General features: G+C 34.5%; 2 protein-coding genes and 1 long non-coding RNA gene across 3 annotated transcripts in view; all 3 read left to right on the top strand.

Moving 5' to 3' along the window:
• Positions 1–501: 501 nt before the first annotated feature.
• LOC110448702 lies at positions 502–2,673 on the top strand. Its single transcript, XR_002462757.1, has 4 exons — positions 502–890; positions 1,579–1,674; positions 1,895–1,990; positions 2,340–2,673. It is a non-coding gene; the product is annotated as an uncharacterized LOC110448702 (long non-coding RNA).
• A 748-nt stretch (positions 2,674–3,421) lies between these two features.
• LOC110448701 lies at positions 3,422–5,956 on the top strand. Its single transcript, XM_021495087.1, has 5 exons — positions 3,422–3,475; positions 3,806–3,901; positions 4,412–4,507; positions 4,878–4,988; positions 5,764–5,956. The coding sequence occupies exons 3-5, from the start codon at positions 4,450–4,452 to the stop codon at positions 5,913–5,915; spliced, it is 321 nt and encodes a 106-aa protein (XP_021350762.1). The 5' UTR covers positions 3,422–3,475; positions 3,806–3,901; positions 4,412–4,449; the 3' UTR covers positions 5,916–5,956.
• Positions 5,957–13,122: 7,166 nt separating this feature from the next.
• LOC110448692 (multiple epidermal growth factor-like domains protein 11) overlaps positions 13,123–17,085 on the top strand; it is a gene marked incomplete at its 3' end in the record, with an annotated part of 26,761 nt that continues 22,798 nt past the window's right edge. The window contains exons 1-2 of the mRNA XM_021495071.1: positions 13,123–13,312; positions 15,351–15,551. Coding sequence (XP_021350746.1) covers positions 13,219–13,312; positions 15,351–15,551 — 295 coding nt within the window. The remainder of the gene's footprint in view (positions 13,313–15,350; positions 15,552–17,085) is intronic.

The following is a 17,085-nucleotide window of genomic DNA, read 5'->3' as shown; positions in this document are numbered from 1 at the left end:
CTGCGATAAATAATTTATGAAAAGAAACCATACCTTGCGGGATATTTAGGAAAACTATAGTAGATGATATAGACAAAACATAATCAACAATAGGCTTCTGTTTATAGAAATTCAGAGGGGACAGACCGGGATTCGAACCCTGGACGTCATATTGTCAAACTATTGGCCAAGCAGGCTGATCTACCTGGCCAATGGAAGTGTCGAGGCTCAACTGTGCTAGTTATGTCTAAAACAAAATTAAGGGGAAATTACTGCATATACGAAAAACTACTGTGCTGTGCGACAGCTGTGTCACTTAGTGTTTTTCGTTGTTATCTTTAATAACGTTAAGCCCTTAACTGAAGTAGTAATACTGTGGATATATTCTGACTAAAATAATGTGGTTATAACGTCGGTAAAACTTTTAAATGACCTGACATCGGAACAAATATCATTCCGAATGAAATTGAACTTAATACGCATTTTAATTAATGATATACTCCCTGATAATAAGCGTTGCAGCAGTATTTTAACTACCCGTTCAAAGCTGTTGTAATTGACATGGTTTGTTTTACCCATATATTACCGCGGGTGAACATAGAGCGTGGGCATTTTTCATGCAGTGTATTTGTTTGCATTAAAGAATATCTCAAGAAATGGATGTTCATTTGCTTAATGGATAAAATGTCTATGTCAAAGTAGCAATAACTCTTATGGTTAATAATGAAAAAAGAATTCATGAAGCTATTACGGAAGTTGTTATGAGTTTGCAAACTTCATAGCATTAAGTACTAATTGCCATTTCGATTCTATCATACAAGAATGCGATGATGGTTTCTTTGGTCCATCCTGTGCTCCCTGTTCTATTGGTTGTACCGATCCTGTATGTAACAGAACTTCCGGATATTGTAGTAAGTGTGATATTAACTATGTATTGTTTATAAAAGCTATCAATAAATTTACGATAAATTACTTAGATGTACACTTCATTGTTTGCGTGTCCATATAATACCTTGGTTATAACTTTATTATGCATTGCATGAGAAAATGTGCCCTTTCTCTTTCAGTTATTATTAGATCCTTTGTGAGAGTTGTTTTCCATTTTCCTGTATCACTGATATGTATTTTATCAGGAAAGATAAAAAAAAAATGACACATCAGTTTACATGATACAAATATATTAATTGACTTCATTGCGTTTATATTAAATATATTGACCAAAGTTTACACATAACCAAGTCATTCATGTTTATTTTCATATGGTACTTCTTTGAAGATTTTGATAATGCTGAGGTACCGGGGTAGACATCCTCCTTCATACTAGTGATGTAACAATTTAATAAAAAGGTACATGTATACCGGGTTCAAATATGGCACATGCATGCTATGCATTATTTGTATATGTATGCTTTAAAGCATTTCATATTTTTAAAACCGTATCTCAGCAGGCGTTAAAGTTATTACTGTCATGACTGATTATCTATTTACAACAAGTTGAAGGAGGTTTCGAGAAAGACACCCTGTAAGAAATTTGATTTAGGTTATTGTTGTTCAGTTGGTTTTACAATGCTTTACAAACATGATAATTGTTTTGTTAAGGTTGTAAAGATGGTTACCATGGGAATGACTGCAGTCAGATGTGTCCAACTGAGTGTAAAGGAAACACGTGTGTTCAAGTAACTGGGTCCTGTACAGGTAGTTAAAGATTTCATTGAACTATTTTCGAATTTTTGTTGTAATATTCTATTTTTTTAAAGAAATAATTTTCAAACTTAACGACACTGTAATAATTCATAACGCAGTCAATCTCTTTGTTTGAAGAATGTTTCGTTTTTACTTTCTCATCATCACTAATAGCAATAAAAAATGCAATAATATATTTTTTAAGCATTTACTATTTCTATGGTACTTGTAGGTTGTGATCAAGGATTTTATGGCAATGCATGTCTTCATCGGTGTCCGGTCAATTGTGGAACAAACACGTGTTTTCAGTACAGTGGATTTTGTACAGGTATTTAAAATGTTTCAACTATCAATCTGTTAATAAATGTATTCTCCTAGGATGTCACATTGCTATAATGTTAAGCAATTACTAAATAAGACTACCAATGTGCCATTTAAACATTACGTTATATGTGAAATGAAAGACTAGAAGAAATTATTGTCTAGGTTATTTTACTAATAAGCTTGCTGAGTCTCTTTGACGCAGTCAGGTAAACTCTTAAATCACAAATAAATTATTCAGTAATTCCAACATCAGTAACGCTGAATAACAGAATATTCTTTTTTATTTCCGCCAATTACGTACATTAGAGACGATCGTACAGGAACGTAATACCAATGATATGTTTCTTGTTCAGTTTGCGAACCTGGATTCTATGGTGACATATGTGACAAGGCCTGTCCACTCAGAATCTGTAAAGACAGCATATGTAACCAGACTGATGGTCAATGTACTGGTATGTAAAAATGAAAACATATAGCGAAATCCCATTTCTTGTTTTGCTTCTAATTCATGTTTATCTGATATTTTAACTTTACTACTTGACCTGGGTCTGTGCTTGAGTCCGATATGTTACAAGTTTTGTTTTTGCACATGGACAATTTAAAATGTTCTTTTTAATTAAGATCAAATTTTTAACACCACCTTTACATGTAACCGTTAAACGTAGCTGTTTTAAAAGTCGTGCTTAGGTTAGTGACCTTTATTGACATCTTACTCATACTTTAATCTGTCCATTTTAACTTTATATTAAATTTACCATGGAACGACTCGTCATTATTAATACACTGTTTAATAAGGCATAACAAACCCAGTAAAGATGAAGGAAACATGTAGATTGCACTGCCACTAAACCTAAACTTTAGCAGCTCAACGCAAGTTCCATTTTATAGTTTCCAACAGTAAAGTCTACGAACAGTATTTTCTGTTTTGCAACTTCTTAACATCAACAGAACACACCGATGAACTTGCGGGTGTCCCCATTCTTTTAGAGGAACCCGCACTGCTACCATCTATTTCAACTCTAAATAAATTCAAAACTGGTTTTTTTTAGGATGTCAGTAGCTTTACTAAATAGTGCCTCTGTAATAATGAAGGTAAAAAAGTATGATTTATATAATAAAACGATACAAAACGAAATACCTGTTTTAATTTAAAGCATTATCTAGGGTTATCAACTTCAAAACAACTCATACGAATAGCTTGTTTGAGAAAACACCCCGCCCCATTTTTACAATTGTCTGGCAACAATTATAGGTTACTAACCAAATTACTAAATGTTAAGTCTGAAAATGATATAGTGCACATGTTTGAGAGACACTCTATGACGAAAAATCAGCCACTGACAATCCAAACATCGTTACTCAATTGTATGATTTAAATTAAGTATGTACGTTGTAGAGTGTGCACCTGGACTATATGGGGCTGTCTGCGACTAGATTTGTCCGGATAACTGTAATAAAGAATGCGATAGAATCACCGGAGTATGCAACGGTACGTTCATTACAACATTATGTTTAACATATGCATTTATGGGTGAGTAAACGTAATACATACACACAGATCAGCAGCCTGAATCAAAACTTTCTTAATGTCTCGTTACCCTTAACCTGTTTATAGACATACATAACATCAATGTCATTGAAAAGTTTGCTATTCCGGTTAAATCAGGTACTTATTTATAAGAATACATTGATAATGTGGTGCTGTATACTTAAGCTGATATAAAAGCTGTTAACAAAGAACGATGTACATCTTGATAAGTTAAACGACATATCATGTAAATTGGCAGCATGAACGGTATTTTCTGGGGATTGTTTTCAGAATGCAAAACTGGATACTACTATGCCTTTTGTGATAAAAGTTGTCCGCAAAACTGTAAGGGAGGTATTTGTAACCAGACCAACGGGCATTGCAAAGGTAAGTATATAATTGCAAATACAACCTCCGTAGTTAAGTTAATTGTTAATATGCTGCGTTTAAGTTATGTTTAAGTAATGTACCGCTACCGCAATTGAAGCCCAAAGATATAATGTCGATCAGTTGTTAGTGTTTTTCGCTTGGAAGGAAAGAAAACATTTGGATAATCTGGATAAGGAACGGTCCTTAACGCCGCCTTAAGTATGTAGGCATTGGTTCCTCCTCTTTGTTTTCCTCTCTCTTTTAGTTATGTACCATTGGCAGGCACTGTTTTGTATATCAACATATAATTGGAACGACACAAAATGGATGATTTTCAATACCTTACAGTGCTTACATAAAGGCAATGATACACAATTATAATTACATATACAATACAATAATTACAACTTCATCGTTGAGACAGTTAATATCGTGATTGAAAACTAATCATATAATGTGTGAATAGTAAATTTAGGAACATCTAAGTACAAATTGAATCTAAATATTAGCGTTCTGTTCACGTTTCAGAATGCCAAGCTAGATACCACGGTGCGCATTGTGATAAAATGTGTCCACATGACTGCAATGACAACTTCTGTATCCAGACCAATGGATACTGTGCCGGTTAGTAAGTTATGGCAAATACCTCTACTCTGATTTTTCAAGCTTGTATTTAACTCTGTCACATTTCTTTTTCAACTGTATTAATTTTGAAAAAAAAGTACGTTGCACTTTATTTCATGAAGAACACCGGCATTTAGCTAAATTTGGAAACTATGTATCAAGGTACAAATACATTCTAGATGTTTGATAAAACTGTGTATAAAACAGACATATATTACTTACTTTAAATTATTACTTAAAATACACTATTAAACTAATGCTGACTTTAATAACCTAATTTAAGGCCTTACAAACATAGAGAGCTACAAAACTGCTACAGTCGGGATAGGTGTTGGATGTGGAGTGGTCATTTTACTACTGTTCGTCTTAGTTATTGTACAGACCAGGCGTCTCTCGATGAAGCACAGAGACAACACGGGACCTATTCAGATGTCCGACATCTTACAACAAGCCAAACGACACGAGTTAAAGGCAGATATAGGTAATTTTTGTAATATTATGGAAATGTCTTTTTTTTAGTTTTTATCTATGTGTATCAATCATATCTTAAAAGAGAATATAATATTCTTGTTGTAAATACGGATCGTCAACAACTTTTTGTCAATATACATCTGTTTGTTTTTAACTTAAAAGGGTGTTACACGTAGGCATGTTTGTACTGTTTTACTGTACTCTTGGGAAGAATATGATAATTATAATTCCAACAGAGAGTGTAGTATTTAAAAAGGGCAAAAATGCCCCTCCTTCGAAAATATCCACTTTCATCCCATACTTTAGAACCTAGTTAAGCTGATAGTTACCAGATGTTCCGTATAATGAGTTCTGTTGACATGTAAACCACTTTATCAAGATTTTCTGTTGAAGAAGTTTCAAGCTACGATATTTCAGTGTCTGTTCAAGTCTTGTTCCTGTTTTTATTTTACTTTTAATGCATCAACGTTGAAATCTTATGGGGTAGCTTAGCATCGATCATTATACAGACTGAACGTTTATGATCAATTGATAAAATGAAGCCAGCATTAGGAAAATGATATAAGTTTGTCTTATACAATTGTTTGTATTCCTATAGACGCTATTTCTCTGCATTACGTTCAGTAGGCGTATTGATAACCATATTTAGCTTTTTGCAACGTTTTGAATAAATTAAAAGCGCGACCTTACTATATGTAATTAGCAGCGTCGCACTACGAATTAACATTTCGAATTATTTTTGTTAACTATATATATTGCCCTCTCTTCACCTTTTCTTATTTCAGATGGTCCTTATGAAGTTGTAGACACTAAAAATGGGAGGCAAATTTCCAAGAGTACCACAGCTGACGAAAATTATGAAAAACTTGATTCCCTGACTAGGACCGTCCCTAACATGTACGATACCGTAGGGATATCTGCGGATGCTGGATCATAAATGCAGTGAGGAACGATTATTTCTGTTACCGTATTACTAGCTCATTATTAACTGCTGTGTGTGTTTTTAGCTTAAGTGCGGGATAACATATTGAACTGCTGAACCTTTTGCTATGTCATGTTCTTATGACGAGTATCTTACCAACTGATTTGTTTTACTTCGTCATCCATTGTGATTGTTTGGTCTAAAACATGCTTGAAATATATTTCTTTAAAACATCTTCATGTCCTGCATACATTTTATTCTGTATTCATATATCATTTTCGGAAAGTCTATAATGGTCTCCTCAACCAGGTTGTCTCCCTTGGTACAGGTTCACTTAAGATAGAAATAACTATAACTGTTTACAAATGAAAGCAGAAATGGCGTTGTATGAATAAATATTCTAGAACTGGATGCAAATGTACTAGTTATCGTATCCACGAGATGACATTTACCATGTCAGGGAGAGAACTTGTATAGGCTTTGCCTGTTTCCCAAATCCTTTTTTAATCGGATTGATTTAATAAAACATGTTGAAATGAAAAACATTTTTAATATGTTTAGCTTTTTCGAAAGAGACACTTAATGGTGAATTATATATATTTGGAAACAAACATTTTGTGATTATAAATCGAAAATGATATATTAAGCAATAAATTATAACACATTTACAAAGTTCAAGTTTCAAGTTTTATTTTTACACTCACGCCAGACGTATACATGCGTAACAAGAGGTCACATATTATATAGTATACATTGATGGACATAGTACACACATAATATGACACATGATACAATTTATGCAAAAACAACCCATTTCAATACTTCTTTTAGCTAACTTATTTTAGATATTAAGTAGCTTCATTACTCTTTGTATACATTTACTTACTCTTGTTAAAATTACCGTTATACATATCGAGAACATTCCTTTTATTTTGATATAAGTTTGGTTGACATACTAATAATTTTGTATATGTAAGAGCAACAACAGATACATTAGTACATTGGTATAAGTCGTGGTTGGACTCTATTCCATCTTCCTGTTTCTATAGGAATTTTTATATTTGATGTTCTAAATTTACATAATACTTTTCGTTCATTACGATTAAGCTTTAAAAGATATGGTTCAATATTAAACTGATATTTGAATAAGAAGTAAACTTGCCCTCGCGAGGAGGTTTAAACATCATGAAACCAACTTTGAATGAATTGATCACATAATCTCTGCTTAATGATAGATTTAAAGCATTGTCTATTAATTGTACATGATATTTGGAGAGTCCATAAATAATTAAATCCAGTATTGTTTAAAATATCTCGTATATACGTTAACCATTTAAAACTTGATACAGAATTCTGTATATATTATACATTACACTAGATAATTTCGATCCACCTGTTATAAGCTTATGCCAGAACATAACCATTCTAACACTGATTTCAATGTCTAGGGGATACCTTCCCAATTCACCATATACCATATAATTTTAGGTGTTCTTCCGAATGTTAAGAATTTCCTAACAAAATTGTAAATGTATGTTTTCGATACTTTTTGCATTTTCATAGCCCCGGATTTTACATCCATATAATAAAATAGGTGACACAAGTGCATCAAATAATTTCATTTGAAGATCTACAGGAATGGAAATACTTTTAATCTTAATATACAATGCATATAAAGCTTCTTTTGCTTGCTCTGTCAGTTTACTTTTGGCTTTTGTAAAAACACCATTGTAGTTTGATATTATTCCAAGATATGTGTACGAATCTTGTATTTCTCAAATCTCATTATTCAACGAAAAGTGATGGTCTCAGATATATCTAGGGTCTGATAGATGAAGGACAATAATGTCAGTAATCAGAAATGATTTCAAAACGAAAGGATATGTCAAACATATAGCAAAAACTTATAAAAAAATCAAACGATATGTGTTTTATAAAAAGTCATAATTCATACATAATTCAAGTGAAAATAAAATTAACATTATCAAAGTGTTTTTCGTTTGAAGAAGCAGCTGATATATTTATGATCGCGAAACAACCCGAATATGACGTCATAGTGTTATATCATATATCAAATAAAATCGTAGACTCTATAATAGTATTGAAAGAGTTTAACGAAGTAAGGCGGAAAACAGACAAATCCGGAATAGATCATTTGGTTCACACATCATCAGATCTGATACCGTATCGAAAACACCTAAGAAGGCTCACAATAGGTTCCTGAAAATACACACTTGACGAAATATAAGGAAGGGTACATGTCAGAATGTGAATAATAGCCCTAAGAACGTGTAAAGTAGATATCGGAACGTGAACATAAGACACAAGAACGTGTACATTAGACACCAGAACGTGTACAGTACACACCAGAACGTGTACATTAGACACCAGAACGTGTACAGTGACATCAGAACGTGTACAGTAGATATCAGAACGTGTACAGTAGACACCAGAACGTGTAGATTACACATCAGAACATGTAAAACAGTAGACACTAGAACGTGTATACTAGATATCAGAACGTGTATACTAGATATCAGAACGTGTATAGTAGATACCAGAACGAGTACAGTAGATACCAGAATGTATACAGTAGATACCAGAATGTGTACAGTAGATGTCAGAACATGTACAGTAGAAATCAGAACATTTAAAAAAGTAGACACCAGAACGTGTATAGTAAATATCAGAACGTGAACAGTAGATACCAGAACGAGTACAGTAGCGATAAGAACATGTACAGTAGCGATAAGAACATGTACTGTAGACACAAGAACGTGTAAAGTAGATATCGGAATGTAAATAGAAATATCAAAATGTGTACCGTAGAAAACGGAACATGTACAGTAGAAACCAGAACATTTAAAATAGTAGACACCAGAACGGATTGAGTAGACACCATACCGTGTACAGTAGAAATCAGAACGTAAACAGTAGACACCATAACGTATACAGTAGACATCAGAACGTGTACAGAAGACATCAGAACATGTACAGTAGACATCAAAACGTGTACAGTAGAGATCAGAACATGTAAAATAGACACCATTACGTGTACAGTAGACATAAGAACGTGTACAGTAAATATCGGAATGTGAATAGTACATATTGGAATCTGACTAGTATATATCAGAATGTGTATAGTAGACACCAGAGCCATGATTCATATATATTTATATATCAAGTGAAAATAAAATTTACATCATCAAAGTGTTTTTCGTTTGATGAAGCAGCTGATATATTTATGATCGCGGGACAACCCAAATATTACGTCATAGTGTTATATCATATATCAAATAAAATCGTAGACTCTATAATAGTATTGAAAGCGTTTAACGATGGATAAGTAAGGCGGAAAAAATAGACAAATCCGGTATAGATCATTAGGTTCACACATCATCAGATCTGATACCGTATCGATAACACCTCAGAAGGCTCACAATAGGTTCCTGAAAATACACACTTAACGAAATATAAGGAAGGGTACATGTAAGAATGTGAATAATAGCCCTAAGAACGTGTAAAGTAGATATCGGAACGTGAACATAAGACACAAGAACGTGTACATTAGACACCAGAACATGTACAGTAGATACCTGAACGTGTATACTAGATATCAGAACGTGTACAGTAGAAATCAGAACATGTAAAAAAGTAGACAACAGAACGTGTATAGTAAATATCAGAACGTGAACAGTAGACACCAGAACGTGTAAAGTAGATATAGGAATGTGAATAGAAATATCAAAATGTGTACAGTAGACATCAGAACATGAACAATAGACATCAGGACGTGAACAGTACACATCAGAACGTGTACAGTTGACAACGGAACATGTACATTAGATATCATAACCTGAACAGTAGACTTCGGAACGTAAACAGTAGACACCAGAACGTGTACAGTAGACATCAGAACATGTGCAATAGACACCAGAACGAAAACAGTAGACACCATAACGTGTATAGTAGACACCAGAACGTGTGCAGTAGACATCAGAACGTGTACAGTAAACATCAGAACGTGTACAGTAGACACCAGAACGTGTACAGTAGACTTAAGAACGTAAACAGTAGACATCATAACGTGTACAGTAGACACCAGACCGTGTACAGTAGACATCAAAACGTGTACAATAGACACCAGACCATGTACACTAGACATCAGAATATGTACAATAGACACCAGAACGTAAATAGTAGACACCATAACGTGTACAGTAAACACCAGGACGTGTACAGTAGACATCTGAACATGTAAAATATTAGACATCAGAATATGCACAGAAGATACCAGAACATGTACAGTAGATATCGGAATGTGAATAGTAGATATTGGAATCTGAATAGTATATATCAGAATGTGTACAGTAGACACCAGAACATGGACTGTAGAAATCAGAATGTGAACAGCATACACCAGAACGTGTACAGTAGACATCAGAATATGTAAACCAGTAGACACCATAACGTGTACATTAAACACCAGAATGTGTACAGTAGATATCAGAACATGTACACTAGACACCAGAACGTTAACAGTAGACACCAAAACGTGTACAGTAAACACCAGAACGTGTACAGTAGATATCAGAACATGTACAATAGACACAAGAACGTAAACAGTAGACACCAAAACGTGTACAGTAAACACCAGAACGTGTACAGTAGATATCAGAACATGTACAATAGACACAAGAACGTAAACCAGTAGACACCAGAACGTGTTACATTAAACACCAGAAAGTGTACAGTAGACGTCAGAACATGTACAGTAGAAATCAGAACATTTAAAAAAAGGAGACACCAGAACGTGTATAGTAGACACTAGAACGTGTACAGTAGACATCAGAACGTGTACAGTAAACATCAGAACGTGTACAGTAGACTTAAGAACATGTACAATAGACACCAGAACGTAAACAGTAGACATCATAACGTGTACACTAGACATCAGAATATGTACAATAGACACCAGAACGTAAATATTAGACACCATAACGTGTACAGTAGACACCAGGACGTATACAGTAGACATCTGAACATGTAAAATATTAGACATCAGAATATGCACAGAAGATACCAGAACATGTACAGTAGATATCGGAATGTGAATAGTAGATATTGGAATCTGAATAGTATATATCATAATGTGTACAGTAGACACCAGAACATGGACTGTAGAAATCAGAATGTGAACAGCATACACCAGAACGTGTACAGTAGACATCAGAACATGTAAACCAGTAGACACCATAACGTGTACATTAAACACCAGAACGTGTACAGTAGATATCAGAACATGTACAATAGACACAAGAACGTAAACAGTAGACACCAAATCGTGTACAGTAAACACCAGAACGTGTACAGTAGCATCAGAACATGTACAATAGACACAAGAACGTAAACCAGTAGACACCAGAACGTGTTACATTAAACACCAGAAAGTGTACAGTAGACGTCAGAACATGTACAGTAGAAATCAGAACATTTAAAAAAAGGAGACACCAGAACGTGTATAGTAGACACTAGAACGTGTACAGTAGCGATAAGAACATGTACTGTAGACATCAGAACATGTAAAGTAGATATCGGAATATGAATAGAAATATCAAAATGTGTACAGTAGACAACGGAACATGTACAGTAGAAACCAGAACATGGAAAAAAGTAGACACCAGAACGTGTACAGTAAACACCAGAATGTGAACAGTAAACATCAGAACATGTACAATAGACACTAGAACGTTAACAGTAGACACCAGAACGTGTTCAGTAGACATAAAAACGTGTCAAATAGTAGACTTCAAAACATGTACAGTATACATCAGAACATGTACAGTAGATATAGGAATGTGAATATTAGGTATTGGAATCTGAATAGTATATATCAGAATGTGTACAGTAGACACCAGAACATGGACAGTAGAAATCACAATGTGAACAGTATACAACAGAACGTGTACAGTAGACATCAGAACATGTAAACCAGTACACACCAGAACGTGTATAGTAGATATCGGAAGATATATAGTAGACGTCGATATGTGTAGAAAAGACATCAAAACTTGTACAGTTGACATGATAATTTGGACAGTAAACATCAGAACGTGTATAGTAGATATCCGAACGTGTGCAGTGGATATCATTACTTTTGACGACAGTAGACATTAGAACATGTACAGTTGACATCACAACGTGTTCATTGAACAACAAAACGCGTACATTAGACATCTGTACATGTAGATACCACATCGTGTAAAGACCTCAGTGAATGTACATACCACATGGTTTTGTATGAAAGTAAAAATATACTACCGTTTGTAAATGCTTGGTGAGACAAACACATACATTGACATTTCCCGCTGCATGAAACATTCAACTATTTTTGAGGGGATACAATGCTGTCAATTTCCCACTTCAAATAATTTGGAAATTTGATGTTAACTCACACTGTTTTAAGTGAAGATAACAGGTTCCTATATATAATGTCGACATAAGACTTAAAACATTATCTATGTTACAACAATTGTGAAACAAATTCTACTGCGCCACTCGCACATGTATACGGTTGCTAATGAAATTGGATGGTCTTTCAATGGTAATTGTGCAAATGTGGGAAGTAGTTTAAATGGTCCTGACTGCCATATAATAATCGTTTATCATTACGAATACCTGCCTGACTGCCCATACCGGGCGACCTATAAAATACGATGGACAATGTAAAACCTGATCAGTCATGAAACCGTACCTGTATGATTGAGCTAGGTAACCTCATGTTACACGCCTGTTTATCTTAAATATAGAAATGGATATAAAATGTTGACGGTGTCGATTCAAGGTAAAAGTCAGATAAAGTATTGGGACATTGACAGTATTGTATTACAACTTAATCAATATAGTACATCTAAACGTCTGTAGTCTGTTCGCTAAGGATACGACACTGAGGTCTGGAATTGTTACAAACGAACTGCTTGATGACTTTATACAATCATGACACAATACTAGTACTATTTATAACTGCCTAACACTAGCTATTGAAAGATCGGAGTTTAATCATGGGTAAGGTCATGCAATAAAAACGTCTAGTTTTGTTCTGTATTCCACACTGTGCCTAACTTACTAGTTTAATACACATGAAACAAGGTATGTTATATTTTTAACGTTACTGCTGACGGAATTTACGTGTACACCTACAACTTACTTCCTGGTCGTCGTCGTCTACAGCAGTTGTGTTAGTGTACGACCAAATAATGTGGTCGTTCTGACGTATCTATATGCTTTATATCATGCTTTCGGAGCACTACCGAATACTATGCACTCACTCAAGATGGTCAGGGGTGTAGAAGCTGTGCCCACATTGTTTTGGATAGTTTTGTTGAGTATATTTCCAGGGATTCGAATGAGTAGTAAGTTTACAGTTGTTTACTTATTTATCGCGTTTATTGTCAGCCATTATTCAATTTCGACATTTCTTACTGTATGAAACATTCAACATTCAAATAATTTGGAAATGTGATGTTAACTTAAACTGTTTTAAAATAAGATAACATTTTCCTATATAAAATGTCGACATCAAACTTTAAACTTTATCTATTTTACAACAATTGTGAAACAAATTATATTGCGCCACTCGCCCACTCTCGGCACATGTCTACGGTTACTAATGAAATAGGGTGGTCTTTCAATTGTACTTTTGCGAATGACGGAAAGGAGTTTAAACAGTCTGGACTGTCATATAATAAACGCTTATTATTACGAATACTTGCCTGACTGCCCGTACCGGAAGACATATTAAACACAATGTACAATGTAAAACCTGATCGGTCATGAGACCGTACCTGTATGAGTGAGCTAGGTAACCTCATGTTACACGCCTGTTTATCTTAAATATAGAAATGGATATAAAATGTTGATGGTGTCGATTCAAGGTGAAAGTCAGATAAAGTATTGAGACATTAACAATATTGTATTACAACTTAATCGATATAGTTTATTTACACATCTGTAGACTGTTCGCTAAGGATACGACACCGAGTTCTGGTATTGTTAAAAACTGTGTAATGACTTTATACGATCATGACACACTTCTAGTACTATTTATAACTGCCTAACACTAGCTATTGAAAGATTGGATTTTATTCATGGGTAAGGCCACTGAATGTTCGTCTCTTTACATTAACAATCGGATGGCTGTTATGAAATCCCGTGTCGACGAATGGTTATGTCTAATTTGTTCTGTACCCAACACCGTGCCTAACATTCTAGCTTAATTCATAACATTACAACTGACGGTATTACCGTATACATCTTAATGTTTATAACAAGGTTTTTATCAGAGTTCAGCAATGCAACAAAACCTAAGAAATATTTCCTGATACTGTCATAATACTAATAATCTGTACTTAATTTGTTTTCGTTTGATTTGGACGATTTTAAAATGAACAATGACCCGGCGTGCTATCTGCATATATCACGCACATACGTTACTTCCTGATCGTAATTCATAGTTGTAGCGTTAGTGTACGACTAAATGGTATGATCATTCTAACGTGGATACGTGTTAGGTTTTACATTGGGACCACTACCAATGACATATAATCGTTATAAATGGACAGGTGTGCCGGAGCTGTGTTCATAGTGTTTGGGGTAATTTTGATGAGTATAGTTCACAGTTGTTTATTTCTTTATGATGTTTATTTTCAACCATTTGTCAATTAAGATAAGGTGGCACTTTGTTTAGGTTTACTTTTGAAATATGATGTAGATAGCAGTTATTCAATGTGGTTTGATAGCGGGAACACATGTGTCTGTAGAAACATCGATAGGTGTGTGAAGTAAACATATCAAGTCGGAAAGTTTAACATAACTGCAGTGATATACCTTTTATGACCGTTAATGATTATGTACAGAGGTAAAATATTTTACCTGAAATAAGGACATCCTTGTTTGCGAAGATCGTGATGAGTTAAAAAAAAAGACTGCTTAAGGTAAAGACATAATCAATATATAATGTATATCATTGGTGCTCTCGTTTGGAAGTTCGAATACAACTTTGTTTAAACAAAATTATGATTTACTTATGTCTATGTTTCTATATAACCACTGCAAACACGAACTTCTCTCCTTGGTATTATGGCGTTAGAAAGAGATTCAGGTTGAAAGTGTACGATCATCTAAAAGGTCCCATATCTCATTACTTCATAGCGGTTTAGAGGCCACTGTTGAGCTAAATGGCACGTAAAGACTACGATAAACTGTTTTGTACTTTCAATGTAACATATATATATATTTATATAATAGGAAACATCATTTTGTTAGATTCAATGCCCATTAACTAAGCTTTTGTAAAAAAATAAATTCATATCGTGAAATGATACATTACATTCAGTCACATGTTTTATCTTATTAAGGCATTGATATAACAATTCATTTTCGTGCGTTTAGTTAACCTGAAGAAAAGAATGACCCTAAATGCACAGCCTACGAATGACAATTATCCGGTAGCAAAGACCACAGACGGAGATTATGGCCCTTTCGATACAGGTGGTTGTATGGCCGGTCATCCAGTAGAGTCAGCATGGTGGCAAGGCACCCTGCCTAGTAAGGCAAGAATACAGAAAATCGACATTGTATTTAGAATTGCAGGTGAGTCATTCTTATACCGTTACTAATTTTAGAGCAGTAATTTGATCTTGTCCGATACTTCCATACTATGGAGAGTATTTTGATGAGATTGAATATTATATTAATCGGCATTACACTCAAATATGATATCTGGAGTTATCATTATAAAAAGCAATTTTAGTTTCCCAGCAAAAATGACCATAGTACATTTTTGTTGAATTAAGTGAATGATTATCAATGCAGCAATAGTTTTTGTATTTTGATTTTGTTTATACTGGAGATATCGGAGAAGATGGAATGATAATATATTACCTGTTTCTTTAATTTAACTATTAAGTGAAAATGGCATTTTTTTTCCGTTGAATGGCAAAATCGAACCAGGGCAATACATATAAAAAAAGTCGGCAATTACTGGAAAAAGTCGGCCAATAAAGAAAAACACGGCCAATACAAGATTTGACGGGAAACGAACGCATCCTGCCAGTCAGTACTTCAGGTTGCTAGCCAATGCATTTTGTTGAAGTGATTAGCGTTCTGTCTGGATGATGTCTTACTTGAGTATTGTTGATAAGTTATTTTTGTGTTGGCCAAGTTCCTGGTCCTCAACTGCTATGTTGGGCTTTGACTTCGCCTTAGACCAATAAAGTAGGCCTCGGACAAATAACTAGAGCAATGCAGAAATAACCAATCAATAATACTAAAGACATCATCCTTTTTAGCTTACTGAATCATTATATGAGTCGATTTTCCAGCATCTTACGTAGATAATAAAAACGATGTATCTTTGCAAAACTTTCATTATACAAAGCCTAACCACACAGGCATTCATGATATTTGAAGTAAAATGCATTCATATTATCTTCCTGTCTTTCTGTAAGAGTCGCACACCACACATAATAATAAAACTACATACTGTATTCGTATAGATCGCATCTTATTTGAATAAAGATGCTGTTTTTCAGTTGTGAACGTATCCATTCAATGATATTTTGATGTACCATTTAGGTGTATCATACAGGGGTGTCAGCGTTTCAGTTGACAGATTTTGCGTTTTCATTCCGTTTTCATTCCATTTCATTCGCGTTTTCATTTCATTTCGTTCTCAAGATTCGATTCGTTCCGTTTCCGTCGCAGACTATTTTTTTCGTTTCGTTCCATGTTAAATCCTCTCTACCCTAATCGTTCCGTTTCGCTCCGTCCCAGTCCGAGTGGAGCTTTCGTTTCGTTCCGTTCTACACTCGTTCCGTTTCGTTCCATCGGCGAGGCGCTTGTACATTGATGTGAAAAAAATGGCGGTGGTAACTGAGGCAGCTTCAAAAACTTATCGACTCGTGATCAGCTTTTTAAGACAACTCTTACTGTCTCTTTATACTCTTTCGATTTTGTCGCAAAATGCCTGTTAGATGCAGTTTCGTCGAGTTTTCAGGCTTAATGTACAAGAATCTCTCGAACATACTTTATTTATACGAGCTCGTCGGTTCGGAATGAGAGAAAAAACAATACGAATGCACATGTCGTCATGTGGGACTATTTTCCTCTCATTCGCGATAGGTAC

This window comes from Mizuhopecten yessoensis, unplaced genomic scaffold, assembly GCF_002113885.1.
Source record: "Mizuhopecten yessoensis strain PY_sf001 unplaced genomic scaffold, ASM211388v2 scaffold4135, whole genome shotgun sequence".
Taxonomy (NCBI): domain Eukaryota; kingdom Metazoa; phylum Mollusca; class Bivalvia; order Pectinida; family Pectinidae; genus Mizuhopecten; species Mizuhopecten yessoensis.
This window is presented reverse-complemented; position numbering and strand designations above follow the sequence as displayed.

Coding starts and splice junctions, on each gene's coding strand:
- LOC110448701 (XM_021495087.1), top strand. CDS start 4,450: ATGTGTCCACATGACTGCAATGACAACTTCTGTATCCAGACCAATGGA. Junction 4,508..4,877: donor GACCAATGGATACTGTGCCG/GTTAGTAAGTTA, acceptor TGTTCGTCTTAG/TTATTGTACAGACCAGGCGT. Junction 4,989..5,763: donor CGAGTTAAAGGCAGATATAG/GTAATTTTTGTA, acceptor TTCTTATTTCAG/ATGGTCCTTATGAAGTTGTA.